Here is a 25,003-nt window from a genome sequence, read left to right on the forward strand (position 1 = left end):
TGCTGGGAGAAGGAACTACTCCTGACGACAGAGCTTGCAGAAGCCATATGGGCAATTTAGTTCAATTAGGCAGTCATTGAATGCCTGAGAAGAAAGGTGTAGGTTCACACTTAAGCCAGCATAATCCTAGAGGCTTCTGAAGTGGGGTGGAAGAAAAGGCTGCTTTCTATTTTGCCAAAACAAGGAAAACTAGTTTGCTAAGCCATCACTCATAAACACTGGATCCTTGGGATAAGGTAGGGAAAATACAATACATATTAAATTCTCATCATGCTAGATGCTTCATGTTTATTATCCTATTGAATCCTTGTTTACCCCCAAAGAGACAGTGCATCTGACTCTACTCTGTCTGCCCACTGCTCACACACACTCAGAGGAACCCTGTGTGAGAGCTGACTGCCTGTTGAGTCCATCACCACCAAAATGGTATTACATGAGTGCTAAAGAGTCTTCTTGAAGAAGAAAAAAGAAGGAGGAGGAAGAGGAGAAGGAGGAGGAGGGAAAGAGAAAAAGAAAATACGAACAATAAAATGGCAATAAATACATATCTATCAACAATTGAATCTGAAAAACAAACGAACAAGCAGAACAGAAACAAAAATACAGAGACCATTTGACAATTGCCAGATGGGAGGGGAGTTGGGAGGATGGGTGGAAGAGGTGAAGGGATTAAGAAGTAGAAATTGGTAGTTATGGAATAGTCATGGGGATGTAAAGTACAACATAGTGAATACAGTACTAATCTATACATATAAAGAGGTAATATGCTAATTTGTCCATTATGGTGTCCCAGTCACGATCAGTCTTGTGGGTGGGGATGGGGACAGGGACTTCCACCCCCAGTGCTAATGTCATGCTGCCTGCGTGCGTCCCCGTTCAGCACTGAAGTGACGCTGCGGTGGGGCTAGGCTTGACAGGGGACCTCAGGCCGCGCCCCTCACCCAGCGGGGCTTGACAGGGGACCTCAGGCCATGGCCCCTGCCCAGCAGGGCTTGACAGGGGACCTCAGGCCGCACCCCCTGCCCCAGCACCGGGCCGGGGGACCTGAGGCTGCGCCCCCTGCCTAGAGGGGCTTGATGGGGGTGGGGCTGGTGGGGTTTGGGTCTCACCCAATGGGGCTGAGCTGGCCGGGTCTGGGTCTCCTGAGTTTTTGAAGTGCATGTGGGTGGTGGGTGGGGACTTGACTCTAGGTTCCGAGGCACACCCCAGACTCTAACAGGAGGGAGATTTTATATACATTTTACTAATTTTCTTTCATCTCTGACACTTCTATTATAGAGAAAGGGCAAATAGCAATATTGAAATATTTCTTCTAATTAATTCCCTTTTAATGTGCACAAATTTCATGCACCGCCCATGCACTGGGCCACTAGTATCCTAATAACTATGAATGGTGCCAGATGGGTGCGAGATTTATCAGGATGATCACTTAGTAAGTTATATAAATGTCTAATCACTGGATATACACCTGAAACTAATATAATATTTATGTCAACTGTAATCCTATATAATAAAAGCGTAGTATGCAAATTGTCCCCTCAACTGAGAGTTCTTCTGGGAGTTCAAACAGGGTGGGGCTGGCTGGGGAAAGAGAGGGAGGACCTGGCTGGTGGTGGGGAGAAGGGAGGGAGTACCCAGCCAGCCGCCACCAGTGTCTAGGGACCCTACCAGTGCATGAATTTTGTGCACTGTGCCTCTAGTACAGCCGTGGGCAAACTACGGCCCGCAGGCTGGATCCGGCCCGTTCGGCTGTTCTATCCAGCCCGCGGAGCCAAAAGAGCAGAGGGTTCTCTTGCTCTCCCCTCCGCTCCTTCACCAGCAGCAGTGTTAACATGGCAACGTTGGGAAACACGGCCGCAGCTCCTTCTTCTGAGTGGGCGGATTTATATCCGCCCATTCAGTAGAAGGAACAACCTCTCAATCTTCCAGAGGCTCCTTGTAATGCCCGTGGACGCGTCCCCCGACATCACCCTGGGAATGCGTAGACACCTTATCGTGGTGATGTAGGGAGACACACCCCTGGAGAGCACAGTATCAGAGCATTAGCTAAAAAGGAGACCAACAACATTGTTCCCACTGAAGTTGATGTTTTAAAGACCAAAAACCTTTCAACCCAGTCTACATTGCCATCTACATCTACGTCCCGGACATAATTTGGAAGTTGCACTAAAGAAAATGTTTAATTTACTGTTTACACATTTTGTTCTTTTCTATTTGTTTTAGTTTTAAATTATTTTATTATATTTAAGTTTAATTTGAAAGGCTTTTGTACCTTTCCTTTGTTAGGCAATTTTATTTTGCCTTTGCCATCTTCAATATAAGGTATGTTATTGTGCTATGATTCCTCCATTTTTTGAAGTTTCAAATTATAATAATTAGTGTTTACATTCTTCTTGTTAAAGTGTTTGAAATGAATAAAACTATCGAAATAAAAAAAAAGACCGTACCCTTTTATGTAATGATGTTTACTTTGAATTTATATTAGTTCACACAAACACTCCATCCATGCTTTTGTTCCGGCCCTGCGGTCCAGTTTAAGAACCCATTGTGGCCCTCAAGTCAAAAAGTTTGCCCACCCCTGCTCTAGTAAAAAAATAAAAAATGATTTTAAAAAATCAGATGTAGATAACTGTCCTGGTCTGTTCAGGCTGCTATAACAAAATATCACAGACTGGATGGACTATAAGCAACAGAAATTTATTTCTCACAGTTCTGGAAGCTGGGAAGTACAGTAAGTCCTCACTTAATGTCATTGGTAGGTTCTGAGACTTTAAGTGAAACAACATATAATGAAACCAATTTTACCACAGGTTAATTGATATAAACAAGAGTTAAGTTCCTATGGCATCTCATCAGCATTGTAACGAAGCGACGTTGAACAAAACAACCTCATTTGAGGACTTGCTGTACATGATAAAGGTGCCGGCAGAGGCCCGTGTCTGGTGTGAGCCCCTTCCTAGAAGGCTGTCTTTTCCCTGTGTGCTTACATGCAGAAGGGGTCAGGGAGCTCTCTGGGGCCTCTGTTATGAGGGCGCTAATCTCATTACAAGGGCTCTGCCCTTATGACCCAATCACTTCCCAAATGCCCCACCTCCTAATACCACCACCTTGGGGGGTTAGGATTTCAACATATGAACTTGGGAGTGAGGGAGTAGATATAAACATTCAGTCCATAGCAGTAACTGGAATAAATCCACTTATGTACCTATAACAAGCAAATATCCATTAACTCTAAAATATGAATTTACAACTAAGGATAATTAGACATTATCAAAACAAGGGCAAGTTCCAAAAAAAATCTTCAAGGCTAGTTACAGAAAGGAAATTCCTTGCTTTGATAAAAGATATCTATCAGAAACTTCAGCAAACATCCATTAGAAGCATTCCCACTGTCAGAAACAAGATAAGGAAGCCCACTACCACCATGATTATTTCAAAATTGTTTAGAGGTGTGCATCTAAGAGCAACAAGATAAGAAAGAAGAGATAGAATACTGCAAAGGAATAGTACATTATTATAATTATCTACATATAATTAAGAATTTTCACTTAGAAAATCCATATCAAGTAACTGAAAAACTAGTAGAGTTGTTAAAAGAGTCTCCCGGGGCCATGTTTTAGTTGCCGATGAATATGCATAGAATATAGATCACGAGGAAGAACTGTGCCTGGATTTGGTTCCTGACTCAACCAAAATGGATAAATAAATATATAAAATAAATTGACTTAACCCAGCCGATGTGGCTCAGTGGTTGAGTGTTGACCCAGGAACCAAGAAGTCACTGGTTCGATTCCTGGTCTGGGCACATGCCCAGGCTTGATCCCCAGTAGGAAGCTTGCAGGAGGCAGTTGATTGATGATGTTCCTCTCTCATTGATGCTCTATCTCTCTCTATCCCTCTCTCTTCCTCTCTCTAAAAATCAATAAAAACATTAAAAAAATAATAAACTGACTGAACATACAAAATAAATATATAAAATAAACCGACAACATACACCTGTGTGACTTATTGAAAATATAGTGGAAATAAAGATCTTATACTATATTAGCAAAAACTATAAAATACCTAGGAATAATATAATAAAACATATGCAAAGTCTAGATAAGCAAATATTATTATTAAAGAATATAAAGTGGGGAAATATATCATGCTCCTAAATCAAAAGAGTCAATATTGCCTGGTCAGTGTGGCTTAGTGGTTGAGTGTCAACCTATGACTCTTGAGGTAATGGTTTGATTCCTAGTCAGGGCATATGCCCCGGTTGTTGGTTTGATCCCCAGTGAGGGGAGTGCAGGAGGCAGCTGATCAATGATTCTCTCTCATCATTGATGTTCTATTTCTCTCTCCCTCTCCCTTCTCTGAAATCAATAAAAATAGAAATATTTTAAAAAATAATTAATATTGTGAAGAAATTTTTTGCCTTCAAATTAATCCAAGTTTACTGCAATCTCAATTAAAATCTTAACAGAAGTTTTACGGATTTTAAAGAGTATGTAGAACAAATATAAGAAAATTTAGGAAAAAAAAGTGTTTGAGTAGGGAATTGGGGAGGGGACAGAGAGTTGGCCTAAAAGATAATAAAACATATAAAACTTCAGTAATGAAAACAATATGGCCCTAACCAGTTTGGCTCAGGGGATAGAGTGTCGGATGGGGACTCAAGGGTCCCAGGTTCAATTCTGGTCAAGGGCATATGCCTGGGTTGCGGGCTCAGTCCAACGTGCAGAAGGCATCCAATGATTCCCTCTCATCATTGATGTTTCTATCTCTCTCTTCCTCTCCTTTCCTCTCTGAAATCAATAAAAATATATATTTATATATTTTTATATAAAAATATTATATAAAAATATAAAAATATTGAAGCAGGAAGAGACAAATCAATCAATAAACCTGAACTGAGAATCCACAAATATATCTACATATATTTGAATTTAATGCATGGTGGAGGTGGCGTTTCAAATTAGTGAGGGAAATTTAACAAATAGTATTGGGACAACTGTCTGTTTGGACAAAAAAAGTTAGATTCCTTATCTCACACCACACACAAAAATTAATTCCAGATGGATTAAATATTCAAATATAAAAAGATAATTATAAAAATAATAGAAGAAAATATCCTATCTAATAAAAGAGTAATATGCAAATTGGCTGTCACTCCAACACACAAGATGGCTGCCCCCATGTGGACACGAGATGGCCGCCACAAGATGACAAGATGGCCAACAGGGGAGGGCAGTCAGACATCCCTCGAGGGTCCCAGATTGGAGAGGGTGCAGGCTGGGCTGAGGGACACGCCCCCCCCACCCCTGTGCATGAATTTCATGCACCGGGCCTCTAGTTAGAGAATAATTTTATAATGTTTTAGGTGGGAAAATATTCCTAAATAAGACAAAAAACAAGCAAACATTGACAGGCTTGATTTAAAAACGATTAAAAATTTTCTGTACAGATTAACAGATATCATAAGGAGAGGGGAACACAGATAAAGATTAACAACATACATACATGCCGAAAATGGTTATTATTCATAACATATATGAGTTCTTAAAATCAGTGAGAAAACTACAAACACAACTTAAAAATAGCAAATCATATATGAGGACAAATAATGATAAAAATGAGTGGTCAGGAAAGTGTAAATAAAAAGATATACTAAAAATGAAGTACATTCATAATATTTAGTGTTGTAAGGGTGTGACAAAAGGGTTCTTTCATGTACTTTTGGTGGGGGCATAAATTACTACAACTGCTTTGGAGAGGAATTTTGTTTTATTGTTCAGATTTTTAAGTGTTCATTTCATTTGACCTACAAGTTTCATTTCTAGGAGTCTATCTTACAGAACTATTTATATATGTATGAAAGGATATATGCATTTGGATATTCATGGAAGCATTACTTGTTAGAGAATATTTACATTTTCTTCTCTAGAAACATGATGCCAGTTATTTATCTTGGGTTTTCTCTTTCATGCTACAGGCTTTCCATTCACATTATTTTCTGTTATCTATTGTTATTTCAGATAAAACAATGGGAAGCCTGACTGAGAAATCTGTATATATCAGCAGAGCCTGTTAACAAGCCAAGCTCTATAGTGTAAGAGAATGGGGTGCTAGTCACTAAGCTCCTCCTCTGCCAATTCTGGAATGAAGACAGAGGTCTTGGAGCACCAAGGCTCTCACTCATGCCTTAGTTCCCTTCGGCTTTTGGACAAGGAGGTAGATGGAGCATTCTGGATGCCTGTTTATGTACAAGTTTTTTTGTGTTTTTTTTTCACTATTCCCCTGTTTTTCTCCCACCCCACTCTCCATTTTGCTTGCTGACCCCAGACTCGAGACTCCTTAGGCTGTGCATGCAGGCCAGCCCTTCCTCAACACAGTCCCCTCTGCTACCTAGGCTCTGATTTCATCTGCTCGGTTAGTAAACATTCTTACAGAAATTTGTTTAAATCATTTAACAGATGACCCCCTCCTGTTTTCTTGGTGGTTATATCTTTTCTATCATTTTGATGAATATTAGGAGGAAGGGAGGAAAAACTCATATACTCTGTTTCCCATCTTGAACCAAAAATCTAAAAGTATTATTTGTAGTAGTAAACTGGAGATAATCTAAACATCCCTCAATAGGGAAATACTTAAATGGTGTTACATACATTGTATGGAATATTCTACACACACACACACACAAAAAAAATAATGAGTTTTATATGCATTGATATGAAAGGATATCATCTATACTAATAAAAGCCTAGGTGGCCCTCGCGCCCTCACGCGACGCCCTCACATCATCACAAGATGGCCACCCCTGTCGTCACAAGATGGCCACCACAAGATGGACAGCAGGGGAGGGCAGTTCTGGGCGACCAGGTCGGCAGGGTAGGGCAGTTGTGGGCAACCAGGCCGGCAGGGAAGGGCAGTTTGGGGCAATCGGGCTGGCAGGCAGAAGCAGTTAGGGGCAATCAGGCAGGCAGGCAGGCGAGTGGTTAGGAGCCAACAGTCCCAGATTGGAGAGGATGCAGGCTGGGCTGAGGGACACCCCCCCAGTGCACGAATTTTGTGCACCGGGCCTCTAATGATATAATATTAAAGAAACAAACTGCAAAAAGTGTGTGCAGTAATATCAATTTTATAAAATATATATTTATTTGTACTTTCCCAAAGGACTGCAGGATACCCACTGAGCTGTTAAGAGCGGTGATTTAGCCCTAGCTGGTTTGCTCAGTGGTTAGAGTGTCGACCTACAGACTGAAGGGTCTCAGGTTCAATTCTGGTCAAGGGCACGTATCTTGGTTGCAGGCTCCATCCCTGGCCCTGGTTGGGGCATGTGTGGGAGGCAACCAATTGATGTGTCTCTCTCACATCAATGTTTATCTCTCTCTCTCTCTTTCTCTCTGTCTCTGTCTCTTCCCCTCCCTTCCACTCTCTCTGAATATAAATGGGGGGGAAATCCCTTAGGTGAGGATTAACAAAAATAACAAAAAAAGAGTGGTTATTTATCTCTGTCTTTCCACTTGAAAGCAGTGGATCAAGCATGGGGTTGGCATGAAGGAGGGATTTTATCTTTCTGCTCTATATTGTCTGTACTGTTCAAAATTTTAACAATGCAAATGAAAAAATATTTGAGATTAATTGTCATACAAATACAAGGCATCATTTTAAAATTCTCCAACCTTTTCCATATAGAAAGCTGCTAAACTAATAAATTAAAGTTTGCAAATTATAGATGATCCATGAAACTTGATATTAATGCAAACCATTATTATTATTGTTTGAAATGTTTAAGAAAACATACTTAAAAGTAAAGATATAGCTTACAGACCTTTAAAAAATTCTTTCCAAGTCTAAGGTTCTGTGACAATGTAACATGTTGGCAGATAGGACTGTCCTGTAGAATCAGTTTTTGTCTGGTATACTTTTATGTCTGATTTCTTAACTCTTACATAATGACATTAGGAAATTGAGCTATCTGAACTATGCCAAACTCTGACATTTCAGCTAAAATAATCTTACATCTTTTATTAAGGAAGAGGCAAGTAATATAAAATGTTAATCATTTTAGCAAAATTAGATTTAATTTTTTATTTCCAAAGAGAAGAGTTCTGAGTAACTCATCTGCAAAAGGAAAATACATAGCCTACCACAAATATAGCAGTTCCAAAGTCTTTTCCATTAAAAAAAATCTAGGAATCTATAAGCTACCAAGTAGTCTACATTTTAGAGCACGTGAACAAATTAAAATTAACCATTCCACTGAAAAGTGGAGCTCAATTCTGTATAATTCAATTGGTTTCTAACTTAAAATGAGGCAAACATCCTACCTCCTGAAATCTGTGCACCATTCAACACCATGGTTTCTCCAGCTTTGCCCAGAGAAACGTGAAGTGATGAGCTGGCCTGGCCCCCAGCTCTGCGAGGCCCAGTCCCACTGTGAGCTACAACAGGGCCGGTGCCAGACTCAGCCTTCAGAACTTGAGTCCAGCAGGTTCAGTTATTGATGGCCAAACCAAATTAAACCATAAAGTTACTACTTACACATTACCCAAGGTTTTTGGTATACATGCCTCCTTCTTCTATGTAGTTTTTGATTTTTAAATTTCAACTTTCATAGCCTAACTCTATAATTACATTTTTAGTAACTATCACACCAAATCTTTTTTTGAAGCAAGCAAAGTAAAGAATGTCCCATTTTAAAATTCAGAAGACAATGCAAGTAAAAATGCTTGGAGACAAAGTGCTATGTATTCATATAGCACGACTTCTGTTGTTAACTGAGTGAGTGGCCTCCAGTCATTTAAATATTGAGAGCTTAAAAAACCCTTTCAAATGAGGTGATTAAACCACCTTCTACTTTTTATCTCTCAAGTTTGGAGAGTCAGTCATTAAAAATACAAAGTGTTTCCCAAGAAAAGTTTGTTTTGCAGCACAAATAACTAAAGGCAGTTCTGGAAAATAATAGGGCAATGGAAAAAATCATTAAAGTTGTATATTTTTTAAAAGCAATGATACAGGAAACCAAGATGGCAGCATAGGTAAGCACCTAAACTGCTGCCTTGCACAACAATTTCAAAACTACAACTAAAAGACAGAACGGACACCATCCAGAACCACAGGAAAGCTGGCTGAGTGGAAATTCTACAACTAGAAGGAAAGAGAAAAGCTCACAGAGAATTGGAGGTACGGCAAAGGGTCTTTGTGCGGGCAGAGAGGAAGGGTGGCTGAGAGCCTGGCTGACTTTCTCTGGTGGGAGGGGGAAGGAAGCCCCCGACTGCACTGAACCCCAGTTCCGACTGCACTGAACCCCAGTTCCAGGCGAAACCCCGTGGACCCAGGCTCCTACAGGGGGAGTCTGGACTGTCAGGTAGAGAGAAAGGCACCCGGAGACTCGGAGACCCGGGGGAGACCTGGGGGAGCCCCGGCAGGCAGGGGTCTGGAGGTGCGCGTGCCAGTGTGCACAAAGACTGTGGAGGTTGCCACAGGCTTTCCCTAGCAGAAGAGAGTCGGAAGCTCCTGACTGCACTGAGCCCCAGTTCTGACTGCACTGAACCCCAGTTCCAGGCAAGACCCTGGGGACCCATGCTCTTGCGGGGGGAATCTGGACTCTCGGGTGGAGGCTCGGGAGCCGGGGAAGGCAGAGGTCTGGAGGCGCGTGCGTGCAAGGGCAAGGCTGATGGAAAGCCAAGACTGTCTGGTCCGCCCTGAGACTCCACCCCATCCAAGCTGAGCACAGAGGCTTTTGCAATTTGGCAAGGCTAATCCTATAAGGCTGTCTCCGGCACCGAAAATCTCCCAGTGTAGACACAGCTGATTCTCACAGCCAACTGGCCTGCAGGTTAATTCCTCCCAGTGATACCAACAACAATCAAGACTTAACTACAACAAGGCTGTACACACAGTCCACAAAGGGGTGCACCAAGAGTGTCCACCTCAGGTTAACTGGGGAGGCCGACCCACTGGGCCATATAGGAAACCTAGCACACAAAACTACTCTACCAACTCAGGGAAGCAGTGAAAAATGGGGAGACAAAGAAACAGATCACAAATGAAAGAAGTGGAGGAAAACAAACGACTGGATATAGAATTCAAAACCACGGTTATAAGGCTTTTCAAGAATATCCTAGAAAAGGCCGATAAATATAACGAGACCCTCCAAGATATGAAAAAGGACCAACTAGAAATTAAGCATACACTGACTGAAATAAAAAATAGTATACAGAGACCCAACAGCAGACTAGAGGAACACAAGAATCAAGTCAAAGATTTGAAATACAAAGAAGCAAAAAACACTCAACCGGTAAAGCAAAAAAATAGAAAAAAGAATCCAAAAAGTTGAAGATAGTGTAAGAAGCCTCTGGGACAACTTCAAGCGTACCAACATCAGAATTATGGGGATGCCAGAAGAAGAGAGAGAGCAAGATACTGAAAACCTATTGGAAGAAATAATGACAGAAAACTTCCCTGACCTGGTGAAAGAAATAGACTTACAAGTCAAGGAAGCGCACAGAACCCAATACAAGAGGAATCCAAAGAGGACCACACCAAGACACATCATAATTAAAATGCCAAGAGCAAAAGACAAAGAGAGAATATTAAAAGCAGCAAGAGAAAAACAGTTAATTACCTACGAGGGAGCACCCATACAATTGTCAGCTGATTTCTCAACAGAAACTATGCAGGCCAGATGGAAGTGGCAAGAAATTTTCAAAGTGATGAATAGCAAGAACCTACAACCAAGATTACTCTACCCAGCAAAGCTATCATTCAGAATGGAAGGTCAGATAAAGAGCTTCACAGATAAGAAAAAGCTAAAGGAGTTCATCACCACCAAACCAGTATTATATGAAATGCTGAAAGGTATTCTTAAAGAAAAGGAAGAAGAAAAAAATAAAGATAAAAATTATGAACAACAAATACATATCTATCAACAAGTGAACCTAAAAATCAAGTGAATTAAAAACCTGAGGAACAGAATAATCTGGTGAATATAATAGAATCAGGGGCATAGAAAGGGAGTGGACTGATAATTCTCAGGAGGAAAGGGGTATGGGGGTGCTCAGGAAGAGACTGGACAAAAATCATACACCTATGGATGAGGACAGTTGTGGGGAGGTAAGGGCAGAAGGTGGGGTTGGAACCGGGTGGAGGGAAGCTATGGGGGGGGGGGGAAGGAGAAACAATTGTAATAATCTGAATAAAGATTTATTAAAAAAAATAAAAAATAAAAAAATAAAAATAAATAAAAAAATTAAAAAAAATAAAAGCAATGATACCAATTTGAACTATTCATTTTCTCAATATTGCCTATTCTGCAGAACAAACAGCCAAATCAATTATGTGAACCAAGTTAAACTTTTATACAAAATACCGTTTACATAGCCAATATCTCAAGGTAAGAAAGAAAACCAAAACTTTCATCATTACCTGGAAAATTGTGGAGAAACCCACCAATATATCTTTGCAAATGTTTCAACATTTGGAAATGTGTAATGTATAAAATAGTCATTGGACAGTTCAAAAATAGCTGGACAGATCTTAAGTAATCACATGCAATTTTAACTTTTAAAACACACTGACTTCACAGAAGATTTAGCAGGATAAGTTGGATAGGTAAAGAAAGCACTTGTATGAGAAAAAGAACATCCCAACAACTGTGCACTTTCAAAGGGTGAATTTTATGGGATGTGAATTATATCTCAATTAAAAAAAAAGAATTTAAAAGAAAAGGGCATCATCAGTGTTGTTTAAGTTCTACAGTCAGAATCTCCTGGTCATCACCTCTGGAACCGCCTTCACTATAGCTTGCTCTTCTGTTTCCACTCCTCCTCCTTTGACCATGTGGCATCATGTAATATTGCACAGACTTTGAATTTCGCATGCACCCTACTGGTTTCTGGGCATAGGAAATTTAACTTTCAGAATCACCCTCTCATTGACTCTTGGTACTTCCAGTTTCCTCTGTTTCCTCTTCATATTTTTGAGGGAGAGATGGAATTTTGATTCCACAAAGCTTTGACTAATGACAAGCTCTCTGAGATAAAAAGAAAGGGACTGAATATTTAACCATTTATATATATATATATATATATATATATATATATATATATATATATATATATATATCCCTAACATGCAAATAGACCGAACAGTGGAACAACGAACAACCGGTCGCTATGACGTGTGCTGACCACCAGGGGGCATGTGCGGAACATGGCGGGCATCAGCAGCTGGTGGCAGAGCGCAGAACATAGTGGGCATCGGTTGTGGTGAGATGGTGGAGCAGGTGAGCAGAGGCGCCAGACCAACACTAGTCACTGTCACTGGGGCGAGCCTCTGGTGGTTACTGAAAATTCTTTGCTCTCACACCTGCTGCCAGCACCAGAGCCACTGCTTGCACTTGCTGTTGGAGCCACCGCTCACACCCACTGCTGGTGCCGACCCTGCTCACACCCGCTGCTGACTCCTGGCGCTGGTCCCGAGCACCCCTGAGGGCTTCTCCACCTCCCCCAGCTCCTGAAGGGCGATCGGGGCAGTAGCCACCACTCGCACCAGCTGACAGTGCTGGCTCTGCTCATACCCACTGCTGGCACAGGTCCCAATCACTCCACGCTGTCAGCGGTTGTGAGCGGGGCTGGCACTGTCAGCACGTGGGAGCGGTGATGGTGGGAGAGGGGCTGCCAGCAGACAGGGGACCGATGGCTGCAGCAGGAGGTACACAATGGGGGTATGGAGAAAGGCAGAGACCCCCTGTGCCCACCGCAGCCTTGCGGCCCACAGTTCCTTTCAAGGTGCACAAATTCATGCACTGGGCCCCTAGTTGCTAATAAATGCCAGGGGCTCTGCTGGGCCCTGAATGTCTTTACCCTATTGTTCTCGCGAATACTTCCAAGATCAGGATTCTTATTCCATATGCTAGATGGAAACACTGAGCGGTTTCCATTCAGACACCCAGTGTTTATTCAGCCAGGATATGGATCTTATGTTCAGAGGGCACAACTTTAAAATCTGCTTGCTGAATAGGACTAATTCAAGCCAGAGACAACTTACTATAACAACACAAAGCTTATAAAAAGTGGCATTGTTTGCTGGTGCATTTGAACACCACACTTCAAATAATCCTGAAGAACACTCCCATTCTAGGAGACAGGATGTTTATGCAAATGTGGTCTCCTAATAATACAAAAGAAAGGAGGGAACATACAAGACTATTTCTTACAATTCAGAATAACACACAAGCCCATCAGCTTGGCTCAGTGGTTGAGTGTCAACCTATGAACCAGAAGGTCACCATTGGATTCCCAGTCAGGGCATATGCCTGAGTTGCAGGCTCCATCCCCAGTGTGGGGTGTGTGGGAGACAGCCGATCAATGATTCCATCTCATCACTGATGTTTCTATCATCTCTCTCCCTTCCTCGCTGAAATCAATAAAAATATATTTTTAAAATTTAAAAAGAAAAAAAAAAACATTCATCTGGGAACCTAGGCTTATTGCCACTTCGATGGCTCCTAGGTTTGCCAGAGCAAATGTAATGGCTTTCCACTTTAATTTGGTTTGTCTCAGAGTTCCGTCTGCCATCACTTCCTCCTCCCACCAAAAAAAACTAAGTGAGGCTAATTTTGGTTGCAGAGAAAGAAGAGCTGCAGAACCTGGAGTTCTTGGTGACTCTGATGCTCAAAGTTTGCAAAATTAATGATCTCTCAACTACTGTAGTCACTGACCACTGCATGGCTGATGGTATACCAGAAAGCCTTGGTTCTGAGAACTGCTCCGGGGCATTATCTCTTAGTATACTATTGCGCTTGGAAAAGACAGCCTGGGTTCAAATCCCAGCTCCACCTCTTCCTTGTTGTGTGACCTTAACAAGTTACATTATCTCCCTGTGCCTGTTTTCTTATCTATAAAATGGGGATGGGAACAGCTCCTAAACCCCTAGGGCTGTTGAGAGTGTTCAGCAATCTAACACATGTAAAGTACTGAGAACAATGCCTGGCACTGGCTGGGCTATTTAAGTTTCTGTTAAATAAGTAATTCAAACCTAAAAATGAGTATTGTTCACTAAAAATGAGTATTGTTCACTAAAAGAAATGCTTTCCTTATAGTGTTTTGTAAGCTGATTTGTACATGCTTACTTGAATTAGAAATTGGTAAAAATTAATTTGTAAGACCTCTATTGTTTTGCATAAATGCATTCAGCTAGAAACTCAGAAAGCAACAAAAAATTCCTTTTGTGGGAAGATGGGTTAAAAATGGCCTCTCCTATTGATGATATTGCCCCAAATGATTGCTGAGCGGCTCTGAAGCTGTTCATAACACACAGACTTACTGTCACCCCAGGCAGATGAGGCAGGAAGAAGGAAAAAATGGCTTTTGCTTTAGACACCCAGGGAATAAAGGTCCAGACAGGCTCATTAACTGCCACTGGCTACTTCAAACTCCAACAGAACAAAGACTGGCAGAACTCTGGGCTCTACAAAGAGCTTCTCCAACTCAGAAAGACAGTTTAGTCCATTATCCTATATAATAAAAGCCTAATATGCTAACTGTGTGGTACACCAGTAGGCCATTCAATCAATCAAGGCGTAATATTCTAATAATATGTTAAGGCTGCTCAACTTCTCGCTATGACGTGCACTGACCACCAGGGGGCAGACACTCCAACCGGCAGGTTAGCTTGCTGCTGAGGTCCAGCTGATCGAGACAGGCGGGACATGCCCTGGAGCCCTCCTACAGTCCCTCCCTGGCTGGCCAACCTTCCACGTCCCTCTCGGTCCAGATTGTGCACCGGTGGGGTCTCTCAGCCTGGCCTGTGCCCTCTTGCAATCCGGGGCTCCTTGGGGGATGTCAGAGAGCCAGTTTTGGCCAGATCGCTCAGGCCAGGCCAGGCCGAGGGACCCCACTGGTACACGAATTCGTGTACCCAGCCTATAGTTGAATTCATAACCATGTTTCTCTTGGAAAGAACAAAGAATGGTTTACTCATGTAAATATTAAGCATTTACTTGCAATTATGACTTTTTAAATTTTCTCCACCCAAGCTGCTCATTTCACTGCGAAGACATTGCTTTGGCATTCCCAGTGACACCATGTGTCTGAGAATCTCTGGACATTGCTGTGTTCATCTCACCACCCTGGAATAAAGCAGCTGGAGTGACATGTTTCCTCTGGAAAAAGACCAAGCTTACCCAAATAGTTGTTGCTCTTGTGCATCTCGGTGATGTTGATCTTTGTGGCTCCTTGGGGAATCTCAACAACTCGGTGGTAGCCCAGGCTGGTGAGGGCGTGCTTAAACACTCCCGACACAACCTGACAGCCTGTGTTATCGCCTCCGCACACCCCGCATTTGTCCACCACTTTGTCGGAGCCTAGGTAGTCGTCACAGCCAACGCTCTGCAAAGAGGTGGAAACAGAAGACTCTTGTAGCATCTCTCAGGAGCATCCGAGGAAAGGGGAAAGGGATGAAGATCTAGTGGTAGGGCTCAAACTGACCCTCCTCCTGCCCCATTCCATTCCTGCAGATGAGCAAGTTCCTGCTTCCCTTCACTCAACAGATTATCACAGAGCACCTACTCTGGGCAAGTACCTTCTCTTCTAGGTATGTGTGAAATGTACATTCTAGGGGCTGGTGGGGAAATAGACAGTAAACAAGACAAGTAAACAAAAGAATGCATTTGGTGGTAGAAAATGACCAGGAGAAAAATAATGCAGAGATAAGGGTAGGGAGAGTGTGGGGCTACGGACACTTATCACATAGGCTGGACAGTGAAGCTGTCCCGCAAATCCATCCCCCAAGGGACTCAGAGAGGAGAGGCAGGGCCATGTTGGGACTGTTATATAAACAAGTTCTTTGGGACCATAAGTGCCGCACTTAACACTGGGGTCTGCCCCCAAGTTTTCTGTTCTAAATGACTTGATAATATAAACACTTAGCCAAGTATGCCCAAAAGTCATGTTCTCAGGTTCAGTTTCTTAGGAAATTAAGTTTGTTGAGATTTGGGGTTCCATTGTTCATTGTGGCTCTGAGGAGCTGGGCAGAGGACTTCTGTTTGGCTCCCCCAACGCACTTCCTCAAGGCAGAGGGTGCAGGGAAGCAGGGGCCAGAAACATTAGCAACCTGGATGATCACATCTAAATCAGGGGTGTACAAAGATGGTACAGGCATTCTCGTCAGTGTTTAAAGGAGCTCTGACTTCCCACATTTCCTCCTAAAAGAATCTCTCATTTCTCATTCCAGGATTTTTTTGCTTTATCTTCCCAGTCCCCATTTATGTTTCTGTTGTAGCAATTTTATTTTGCATAAAAAAGCTAAACATTGGATCGGAATAAACGATCAGCATGGAATCCTTTTCCACTCCTGGAGCTGATGCCAGAGAGCTCACAATGCGCTCCTAAACCCCAAATGGGAACACATGGTCTGAGCAAAGAATTCTGTCACATCTCCCCCAGGCAGACAGAGTAGTGGATTGAGGCATGGACAATGAAATACTGGATGACAGAGTTATTTCACTGAGGTATGGGAATATGGAACAGTACTTGAAACCAGAATGGAATTCTAAAACTTGAGACACATGTTTGCTGAAGACAGGCTTGTGTTGGTTTTTGAATTCTAACCATCAGACCTCATCTCAGGAGCAAAGTGGTCTGCAAACCATTAAAAGTCCACTTCTGATCTTGTTAAACAAGCCTGGGTCTGTGCATGTGGGTCCTGCGGGTCAAATCATACAGGCAGAATCAAGTCAGGAAGTGTTCATTCTTCCCCTCCAAGTTCACATTGACTGACATCGTTCTGCAGGCACTCCAGGTCTGCACTATTACTGCCATATTCTTGAGAGTAGTTAGTCCATCAACAATAACTAGTCTCTCTTCACAAATAGCTTCTCTGCAAAACATTATTTCTGACAATAACAGAACATCATTTCAATATGTTCATTCATATCCAATTAGCCTTTCAAAATGCCATGCATATTTTTAGTGGGGGGAAAATGTTTTCCACACATGATTTCCACCTTCTCAACTCCTCAGTTCTCCTTTGCTTTGAAACAAACAAACACACCAACAAAAAATAGCACCACCAATAGAGATTTTGGCAAGTAGATCCCATGGTGCAAGATCCTAACAGAATTAAGGAGTGCCTCTGTCACTGATGGGGAAGAGGGACAGAAAAGCTGGTGAGTACTCACTCCCTCCCCAGCAACATCTAACCTCCCACTTTCCCCACCAAGGGCCTATTCCCACATGTCTTGACTCTCCCAGACTGAGCTCATTCTCCTGGGGCACCCCAGGTAAAGGGAACAATGTGCATGATAGCATGGAGATAAGAATGAAGACTTAGGAAGTAAAAAGTAGGAGGACATATTCATAGACATGCTGAGGAGTAGGGTTGCTGGGAGGGATGAAATGAGGCTGCAACATTCAGCTGAAGTCATCAAGAATCTTGTTTGCCAAGGTGAAGTACTAGAATTTTGCCCGATGGGATCCACAGTCACTGGATGTCTGAAGAATGGGAGGGCAATGCTCAGATTAGTTTTTCAGATAATAACTTGGGCTGTGGTGTGGGTGTGTCCTCGAGTGGGGAGAACAGGCAGTCTAGCCGTTTTTTTCTCTTGTAAACAGCGGGTAGGGTTATTTCAAGAGTGAACGAGAGGTGCCAAGGATGGGACAGACATTGCATCAATCCTCAGCCCCCAGCCCAGTTAGAATGGGGTGACCACAAGGAAAGTCCATGGCCATGGATTGCTTCAGATAATCACAGACACAGACAAAATGTCATTTATCTTGTGAATGAGACACTATTAAAATGCTCTGCACAGTGTGATGGATGCCCACCCCCCCAGACTCCCTGCGCAACGCAGCCAGCCACTCTGGAAGAATCTCAACACTGAGAGGGAGGGTGGCAGTTCTTCCTAGCAGACATCCAATACCCTGGAGGTTGGCTACAGGGAAGTGTATGGCTATACAAACAATGGCAAGAACTAAAGGGGTGACATCCTGTCTCTTCAGGGCCAGGCTCTGGACTCTGAATGCCCAGGGTTCACCCTTCAAAAGAGAAATCAGAAGTAGAAGTATGCAAACCTTCCTTGGGGGTGACAAGAGCTGACAGCACCCTTCTAGTGTACTAGTGATCACCCCGGATCTCTGAAAGACTGGGTTGCCATGGAGTTGCCAAATGCCTCACAGGCACTTCACAAAGCAGGAGGGACAATCCTACAAGGAGAACTGGGCAGACAACATGCATTCAAGATCTTTATTTTTAGGTAATTACATACCTGACAACTGTCCCTTCTCCAGCCCAGGGCACATGTGAGAACCAGATGACATAATGAGGGGCAATTTGGACTGGGTGTCCAGGTATGGCAAGACTAAAGGAGTGATCTATGGGCCAGGACCTGACTGACAGGAAGGACCAGCCATGGGAGAACCTAAACATGCAAACATGCATTTTTATCGCTGATGCTGGGGGGTGACTATACCGGGCAGGTGGACTAGGTAATCCCAGGCTGTATCAAACTCAGTTTCTGCTTTCGGGAATTTGGTAATGGGGCATACATATGGATTTATTAGACAAGAGGAGGCCTGCATTCTCTATGTCATGCTGGGCCAGGATTTACACTCTTTTAGAAAGTTGTTAATTAACAACGAGGTACATAAAGTCTAGAGGATGTTGCAACATCCCAGCCTGAACTAGGGGAATGGTGATGGAGTGAAGAGGGTTTGTGAGACACCTAGGAAGCAAAATGGACAGGCCTTTGTGACTGATCAGTTGGAGAAGGAGTTTGAATCCTTTTCAGCATTATCATATTCACAATTACAGTCCTCTAAACATGCATTTTTCTCATTTAACCTTATATTTTATTGATATTTTACAGAGAGGAAGGGAGAGGGATAGAGAGCTAGAAACATCGATGAGAGAGAAACATCGATCAGCTGCCTCCTGCACACCTCCCACTGGGGATGTACCCGCAACCAAGGTACATGCCCTTGACCGGAATCGAACCCGGGACCCTTCAGTCCACAGGCCGACGCTCTATCCACTGAGCCAAACCGGTTTCAGCTCATTTAACCTTAAAAGCAATCTGTGATATTGCTTTTGTAGGAAAGACTTAGGAAAGAAGTTAGGGCCACAGGAACACACCAAGATACTTAGTTTTGCCCTGGCTGGTGTCGCTTAGTTGGTTAAGCACTGTCCCATGCACAGAGAGGTTGCAGATTCCATTCCTGGTTAGGGCACATGCCCAGGTTGCGGGCTTGATCCCTAGTAGGGGGCGTGCAGGAGGCAGCCAATCAATATTTCTCTTTCTCTCCCCCACCTCTCTTTAAAAATCAATAAAAAAAATTTTTTTTAAAAAGTTAGCACTGGGGTTTGAACCATAATCCCATGCTTTTAACCATTATGCAAAAATCCTCCCAACTCCCCGCCCCACCCAAGGATCAGAGGCTGGGCGGAGTTCCAGCTTTGTTGAGGAAGTGGATGGTAATGGTGACTAAGTGCAGAGGAAGAAGTCCAGCACTGTTGTCACATCTCAGCGAGAGCTTGGCCCAGAAGAGACAGGCATTCTCCTTCCAATATTATCGAGCACCAACTACATACGTATCTCTCCCACCTGGGCTGCTTTAACCCTATACTTTACACATAGTAAGTGATTAAATATTTTAGTTAATCTTCCTATTACATTAGTTTTTATTGTTATAAATTTTCATCTTGAAACAGTTTGACTCACAAGCAGTTGCAAAAATAATACAGTTTCAGTGCCCCTTTTCCCTATTATCAAATGATAATATCTTATGTGATAATATCTCACATAAGCATAGCCCAGCATCAAAACATGGCCATCAGCACGACACATTAACTCCTGGGTAAACCTTACTTTGATTTTACCACTTTTTCTGGTTGTGTAGTTCTATAAATTTAATAACATGTCTAGATCCCTGTACTGTGCTACTGTATAGCAGCTGGCATTCTCCAGAACACGGCCATGTAATTGGTGAGTGGAGCTGCTGTTAGCAGGAAAGGCAGTCGGCACCATGGAAAGGACGCTGGACTGGGACTCAGTCCGTGGGTCACTTCTCTGTGGAGTTGGCACTGAAAACATTTCTACCACATCCAGATCTTTGAGGAAATAGTGCCCAAAAATGAATCTGGCCTGAATTCTGGTATGTATCTTGGGAGACTGGTCAACTGGTTTCTGAAGTGGATGACTTAACTAACAGTGCTGGCCTATGTCTCCCAACTCTCTCAGAGGCACCACCAAAGTGCCGTCAGTGGGCGCTTAAGGGGGCACTAGTGTCTGCTGGACCTAGGTCATGGGCTGGCTCTGCCACTTGGGGGCACTGCCCCTTTGGACATGTTCACTAGGCATTCTGAGCCTCAATTTCATCATCTGTGGCTGGGGAGGATGCACTATCTAACGCAGAGCACTGTTGGGAGGATCAGAAGAGGTAAACATGGAAAGCACTTAGCAGAATGCTATTATAGGGTGGCTTCTTATTTTTATCATTGTCTTCATATATTGGTTTCATCTGGAATCTATTTTTAAGTAAACTCCATCATCATACTTGGGCCATATTTCTATAACACTTTCTATTATTTTTTAATCACAGATAATATCTTCTTCATTTGGAGAAATGTAGACAAGTCCAAAGAGCTAAGAAAATGCCTTTAGTCTGCGGGCTGACATTCTATCCACCAAGTAAAACCAGTTAGGGCCTTCCAGTGATTTTTGCAACACATTGCAGGAAAATTTTACACGTTGCAAATCATCACAGGAGAAATTGCTCAAGAATTGCCCCCAGTTGTGTGCCAAAATTAACCTAAATGAAATTTCCTGAGGGAAACGCACAATCTGATGACATATTTGGTGGTGGATTTCATGGGGAGGGGCCTCTGTGCACCCTGGCGGGTAGGCTAGTGCAGGCGTGCAGACCGTGGAGCTTCTGATTCTCTAATGGGAAGCAGGTGTTTCTGTGTGCGCGCGCAACAAGCACAGCCTCAGCTGGTCGGCTAGATGACACCATCAGGTAAAACGACGTGCCTTAATAATCATGCTGTCACAACAGTATGGTGAAGAATATTATTATCACAATAATTAGTAGTTGACATCACATTTACAGAGAGCTAATTGGTGGACATACATATGGATGCCAAAACTTTTATTCATGACATTCTGTTGAGAGAAATCCTTTGCATATGATAAATATCTCCCTCTTATTACTGTTTGGAATGTAGATCAATACCATCTTCCTGGAAGGCAATTTAGTAATATATACTGTTTGACTCAGTAATTCTCCTTCTAGGAATTTATCTAAGGAAATTATAAGAAATGAGGCCAACAAGTTTTATATGAAGAAACTTCTCAAAGAATTATTACTAATATAGAAATTGGAAACATCTTAAGTTTCTTACATAGGGAAACAGTTAAACAATATATAGAACTTCTCTGGGAAAAACTGGATGGGCCTTTCCCCAGTTGTTATTCTCATTAAAGTCTTCTAGTGCTTGTGCCGGCGTGACTGACCTTCCGTGTTCCCTGAGCAGCTCTACCTGGTGCCCATGCAGTGTGGGCCAGGGAGGCTGGAGGTGAAACAGACCTGGTTTCCACGTAGGGTCTAAATCAGGGGTCGGCAAACTACAACCCACAGGCCAAATTGGGCCCACTATCTGTTTATGTAAATAAAGATTTATTGGAACACAAGCATGCCCATTTGTTTAGGGTATGAAGTGTTTTGGAGTGTCTAGGGCAGCCTTGGGCAAACTACAGTCCGCGGGCCGGATCCGGCTGTTCCATCCGGTTCTCTTGCTCTCCCCTCTGCTCCTTTACTTTGAATTTATATTAGTTCACACAAACACTCCATCCATGCTTTTGTTCCGGCCCTCTGGTCCAGTTTAAGAACCCATTGTGGCCCTCGAGTCAAAAAGTTTGCCCACTCCTGGTCTAGGGCTACTTTTGTGTTGCAATACAGGGTTGAGTAGTTCTGACAGAGATAGTATAGCCCACACAGCTTAAAATAGTTATGACCTAGCCCTTCACAGTAACAAAATGCCAACCCTGGTCTAAGTTGACAGGCAGACACAATCCCATCACTCAACACAGCGGGGAAATGTTGAGGGAATGTGCAGAGCCCGGGCAGCTTGGGGCTCAGGCTGATGCTTCCAAATTTGCCCCCTGTGTGCCTTTCTCCTGAATCACAGACACCCCTCACAGCCCAGGTTCCTCAACCCTGTCCCTAGTGACATTTTGGGCCAGACAGACTTTGTTGTGGAGGCTGTCTTGTGCATTGTGGAATACCCCTCAGTATGACAAATAAAAATTTCTCCAGACATTGCCAAATGTCCCCCATGGGAACAAAATCACCATTTGCTGAGAACCACTGCTCTCGTTTATTCTAAAGCTCATGGGACACGTAGGGGCACACGCCAGAACCCCCAGAAGCTTTAAAACAATGGCAATTCCACAGAAGTGCATAAACATGCTAGAGAAACTAACGAACAAAGAATACTTAATTGTCCAGTTTTAAAATTACTTCCTTGCTGCCAACAAACTAACCAGTAGCCTTCTAGAGTCCTTTAACCTTGCCTTGGGTTTCACCAGAATGAGCAGGAGTATGTACTGAAAAGAGCACAGTGCCTGGTATGCAGTAAGTGCTTGGCACTCTTCCAGGACACAATTGAGAAGAATCAACTACAGCACTTGTTTACAAATCCGAGGAAAGGAGCCCGAGAGGGAAACATTTCCTACTCTGGGAGAGAACTGCCTTCACCCCTGACCTCGCACACACCAAGGTCCTCTTTCCCTGGAGAGTGGAGTATTCCAAACGCCAAGATTCCGGTACTTCACTTTCACGGTCTTCCTCTCGAGTGGACTGAAACTGGGGGACATGGAATGAATTACAAGTCTGACCATTGCTTTGTTATAAAAGTAAGGTATCCATATTTTTGTATAGAATAGTAGAAACCTGTGGACTTGCACTTTACTTTTAGTGTAAGGCTGTATGCTGAATTCTCTGTTTAAAAGAATTCTGTTTGAAATATCTGACCAGATTGCACTGTAACTCTGTGGAGCCCCAGCACCATGTGGGACTGGTCTGTTAGAGGCTGTGGGTTGGGCAGCTAAGAAGTCAGGATTAGGAAGTTTCTTGCAGAAAGGTTCAGAGAAATGCTGCCACAAAGTTCTGGAAGCTATTGTGTTGGCAAAAGGGCATCGGGTTGTACTTTGCTCCAGGGTGGAGGCTGCTTGCACACTGGCCCAATTTACATGACCTCCTGGGTGCAGACAGCCTACGCTCACAGGTGTGGGTCACAACCAGAAGGCTCTCAGAGGATTGTGGGTCAATGCAGTCACTGGAAGACAATGATGGAGACCCACACATGTATCATCATTTCCTTGACACAAATCCTATTACCTAATGTTCCTGTTTGCATTTTTCTCCACAAGATGGTACCTATAAGCCTTCCTGAAAGAGTAGTCACCTAAGGAATAAGTTTAGGGATGAGAAACAGTGGTTAGATATTTAATAGAATGATAGTTGAGAAACACAGGAAGGGTGAACTCGGTAATTCAGGCTGACTGCATATTTATTGTGTTCTTATGTGCAAGTTTCTGCCATGTTATAAAGATATGATTTTCATTTCTTAAAATGTTTTTGTGGAGCATTTAAAAATGTGGGAGGAATATTCAGGATATTCCTTTTATTTTCAGAATGTTCAAGAGAATTCTTAAAAATCTGTATAAATGAAGTAAACTTTGGGGGTTACATGGCTTTTCAGATGCCACTGGGTGATCTTCAGGGACCATTAAGAAGACTGGCTGGTGGGTGGGAAGAGATGATGAGAGAAAAGGCTGGTTACCAAAGCATGTGAACTTGAATCCCAAGACTCTTGAGTGAGGGAATGGCATACTGAAATGCTTTTTTTGAAGATGCTTGGCAGACACAGGTAGTGGGTTGGGGATGGAAGAGCCCAGATGTTGAGACACACAAACACCTACATTAAGATGAGCACAGAGGGATGGGGGCCTGGACCAGAGAGATGAAATTAGAATGGAGGGCAGGGGTGCACACAACATTATGCTGAAGGAATGGCCGATGGGCTGAGGAAGGATGGCACCTATAAGCCTTTCTGAAAGAGTAGTCACCTAAGGAATACGTTTAGGGATGAGAAACAGTCTCACCCCTAAACTACTGAAGGTAACATAAGGAAGACTTTGAGGTCTGGGAACCTAGGTGAGCAATAGCTTTGCCTGTTTCAGGCAGAAATTTTACAGAGGGAGCAGGCCTTTGATGAGTCATCTTAGAGCGAGGGTCTGAGTGTGGATCTGATAATCAGTAATTCATTCATTGAATTTTGCCATAGTAATTCTCTCTCTCTCTCTCTCTCTCTCTCTCTCTCTCTCTCTCTCTCTCTCTCTTATTGGAACTTTCCTCTAGGACTCTAAACATTTTTATTTTAGTTTTTTGGATGGGAATCTTTCCAAAGTGTATACTTCTCTGCTATTTTTTCTTTTTAAATAATAAGCACTCTTTGATCTCTAGCCTTTTGTTACTCAGAGTGTGGTCCATGGACCAGCAGCAAGGGCATCATCTGAAGGAAAGCCTGTCCGCAATCTTGGGTCTATCCAGGCTTACTGAGCTGGAATCTGCATTTAGGCAGCATCCTCAGGGGATTCCTGTACTTTGGGATTATTTGACTTTTCAGGTCACTTTTTGTTTACTCTGTGGACTTTCTTCTTTTCTCAAGTTGCACCCTAACTCCCAAATGACAACCAACTCTCTTTTCCAGTCAAAGAAAGAAAACACAACACTATCGCCCTTTTGGTTACACAGTGAAAAGCAAGAATGCCTTTGGAAAGCTTTGCTCTGTGAGATATTTAATGGGGGCAGGGTGGCAGTAAGACCCATGTTTGCAAGCAGCCTTCTAGAATCTCAGCGCTGGATGGCAGGAAGGGCTCTGGGAACGCAGCCCTTGTTTCACTGCTGACAAGCCACATCCTGGGAGGAGAAGTGATTTTCCCAGAGTGTCA

General features: G+C 43.0%; 1 protein-coding gene across 2 annotated transcripts in view; it reads right to left on the reverse strand.

Moving 5' to 3' along the window:
* The window catches only part of THSD4 (thrombospondin type 1 domain containing 4), a gene marked incomplete at both ends in the record, with an annotated part of 709,334 nt that overhangs the window by 146,147 nt on the left and 538,184 nt on the right, over positions 1-25,003 (reverse strand). For both annotated transcript variants that reach the window (XM_080656972.1, XM_080656973.1), the window contains one exon: positions 15,176-15,380. In XM_080656972.1, coding sequence (XP_080513098.1) covers positions 15,176-15,380 — 205 coding nt within the window. The remainder of the gene's footprint in view (positions 1-15,175; positions 15,381-25,003) is intronic.

Source organism: Plecotus auritus (genome assembly GCF_963455305.1).
Source record: "Plecotus auritus genome assembly, chromosome: 1".
In the NCBI taxonomy this organism is placed as follows: domain Eukaryota; kingdom Metazoa; phylum Chordata; class Mammalia; order Chiroptera; family Vespertilionidae; genus Plecotus; species Plecotus auritus.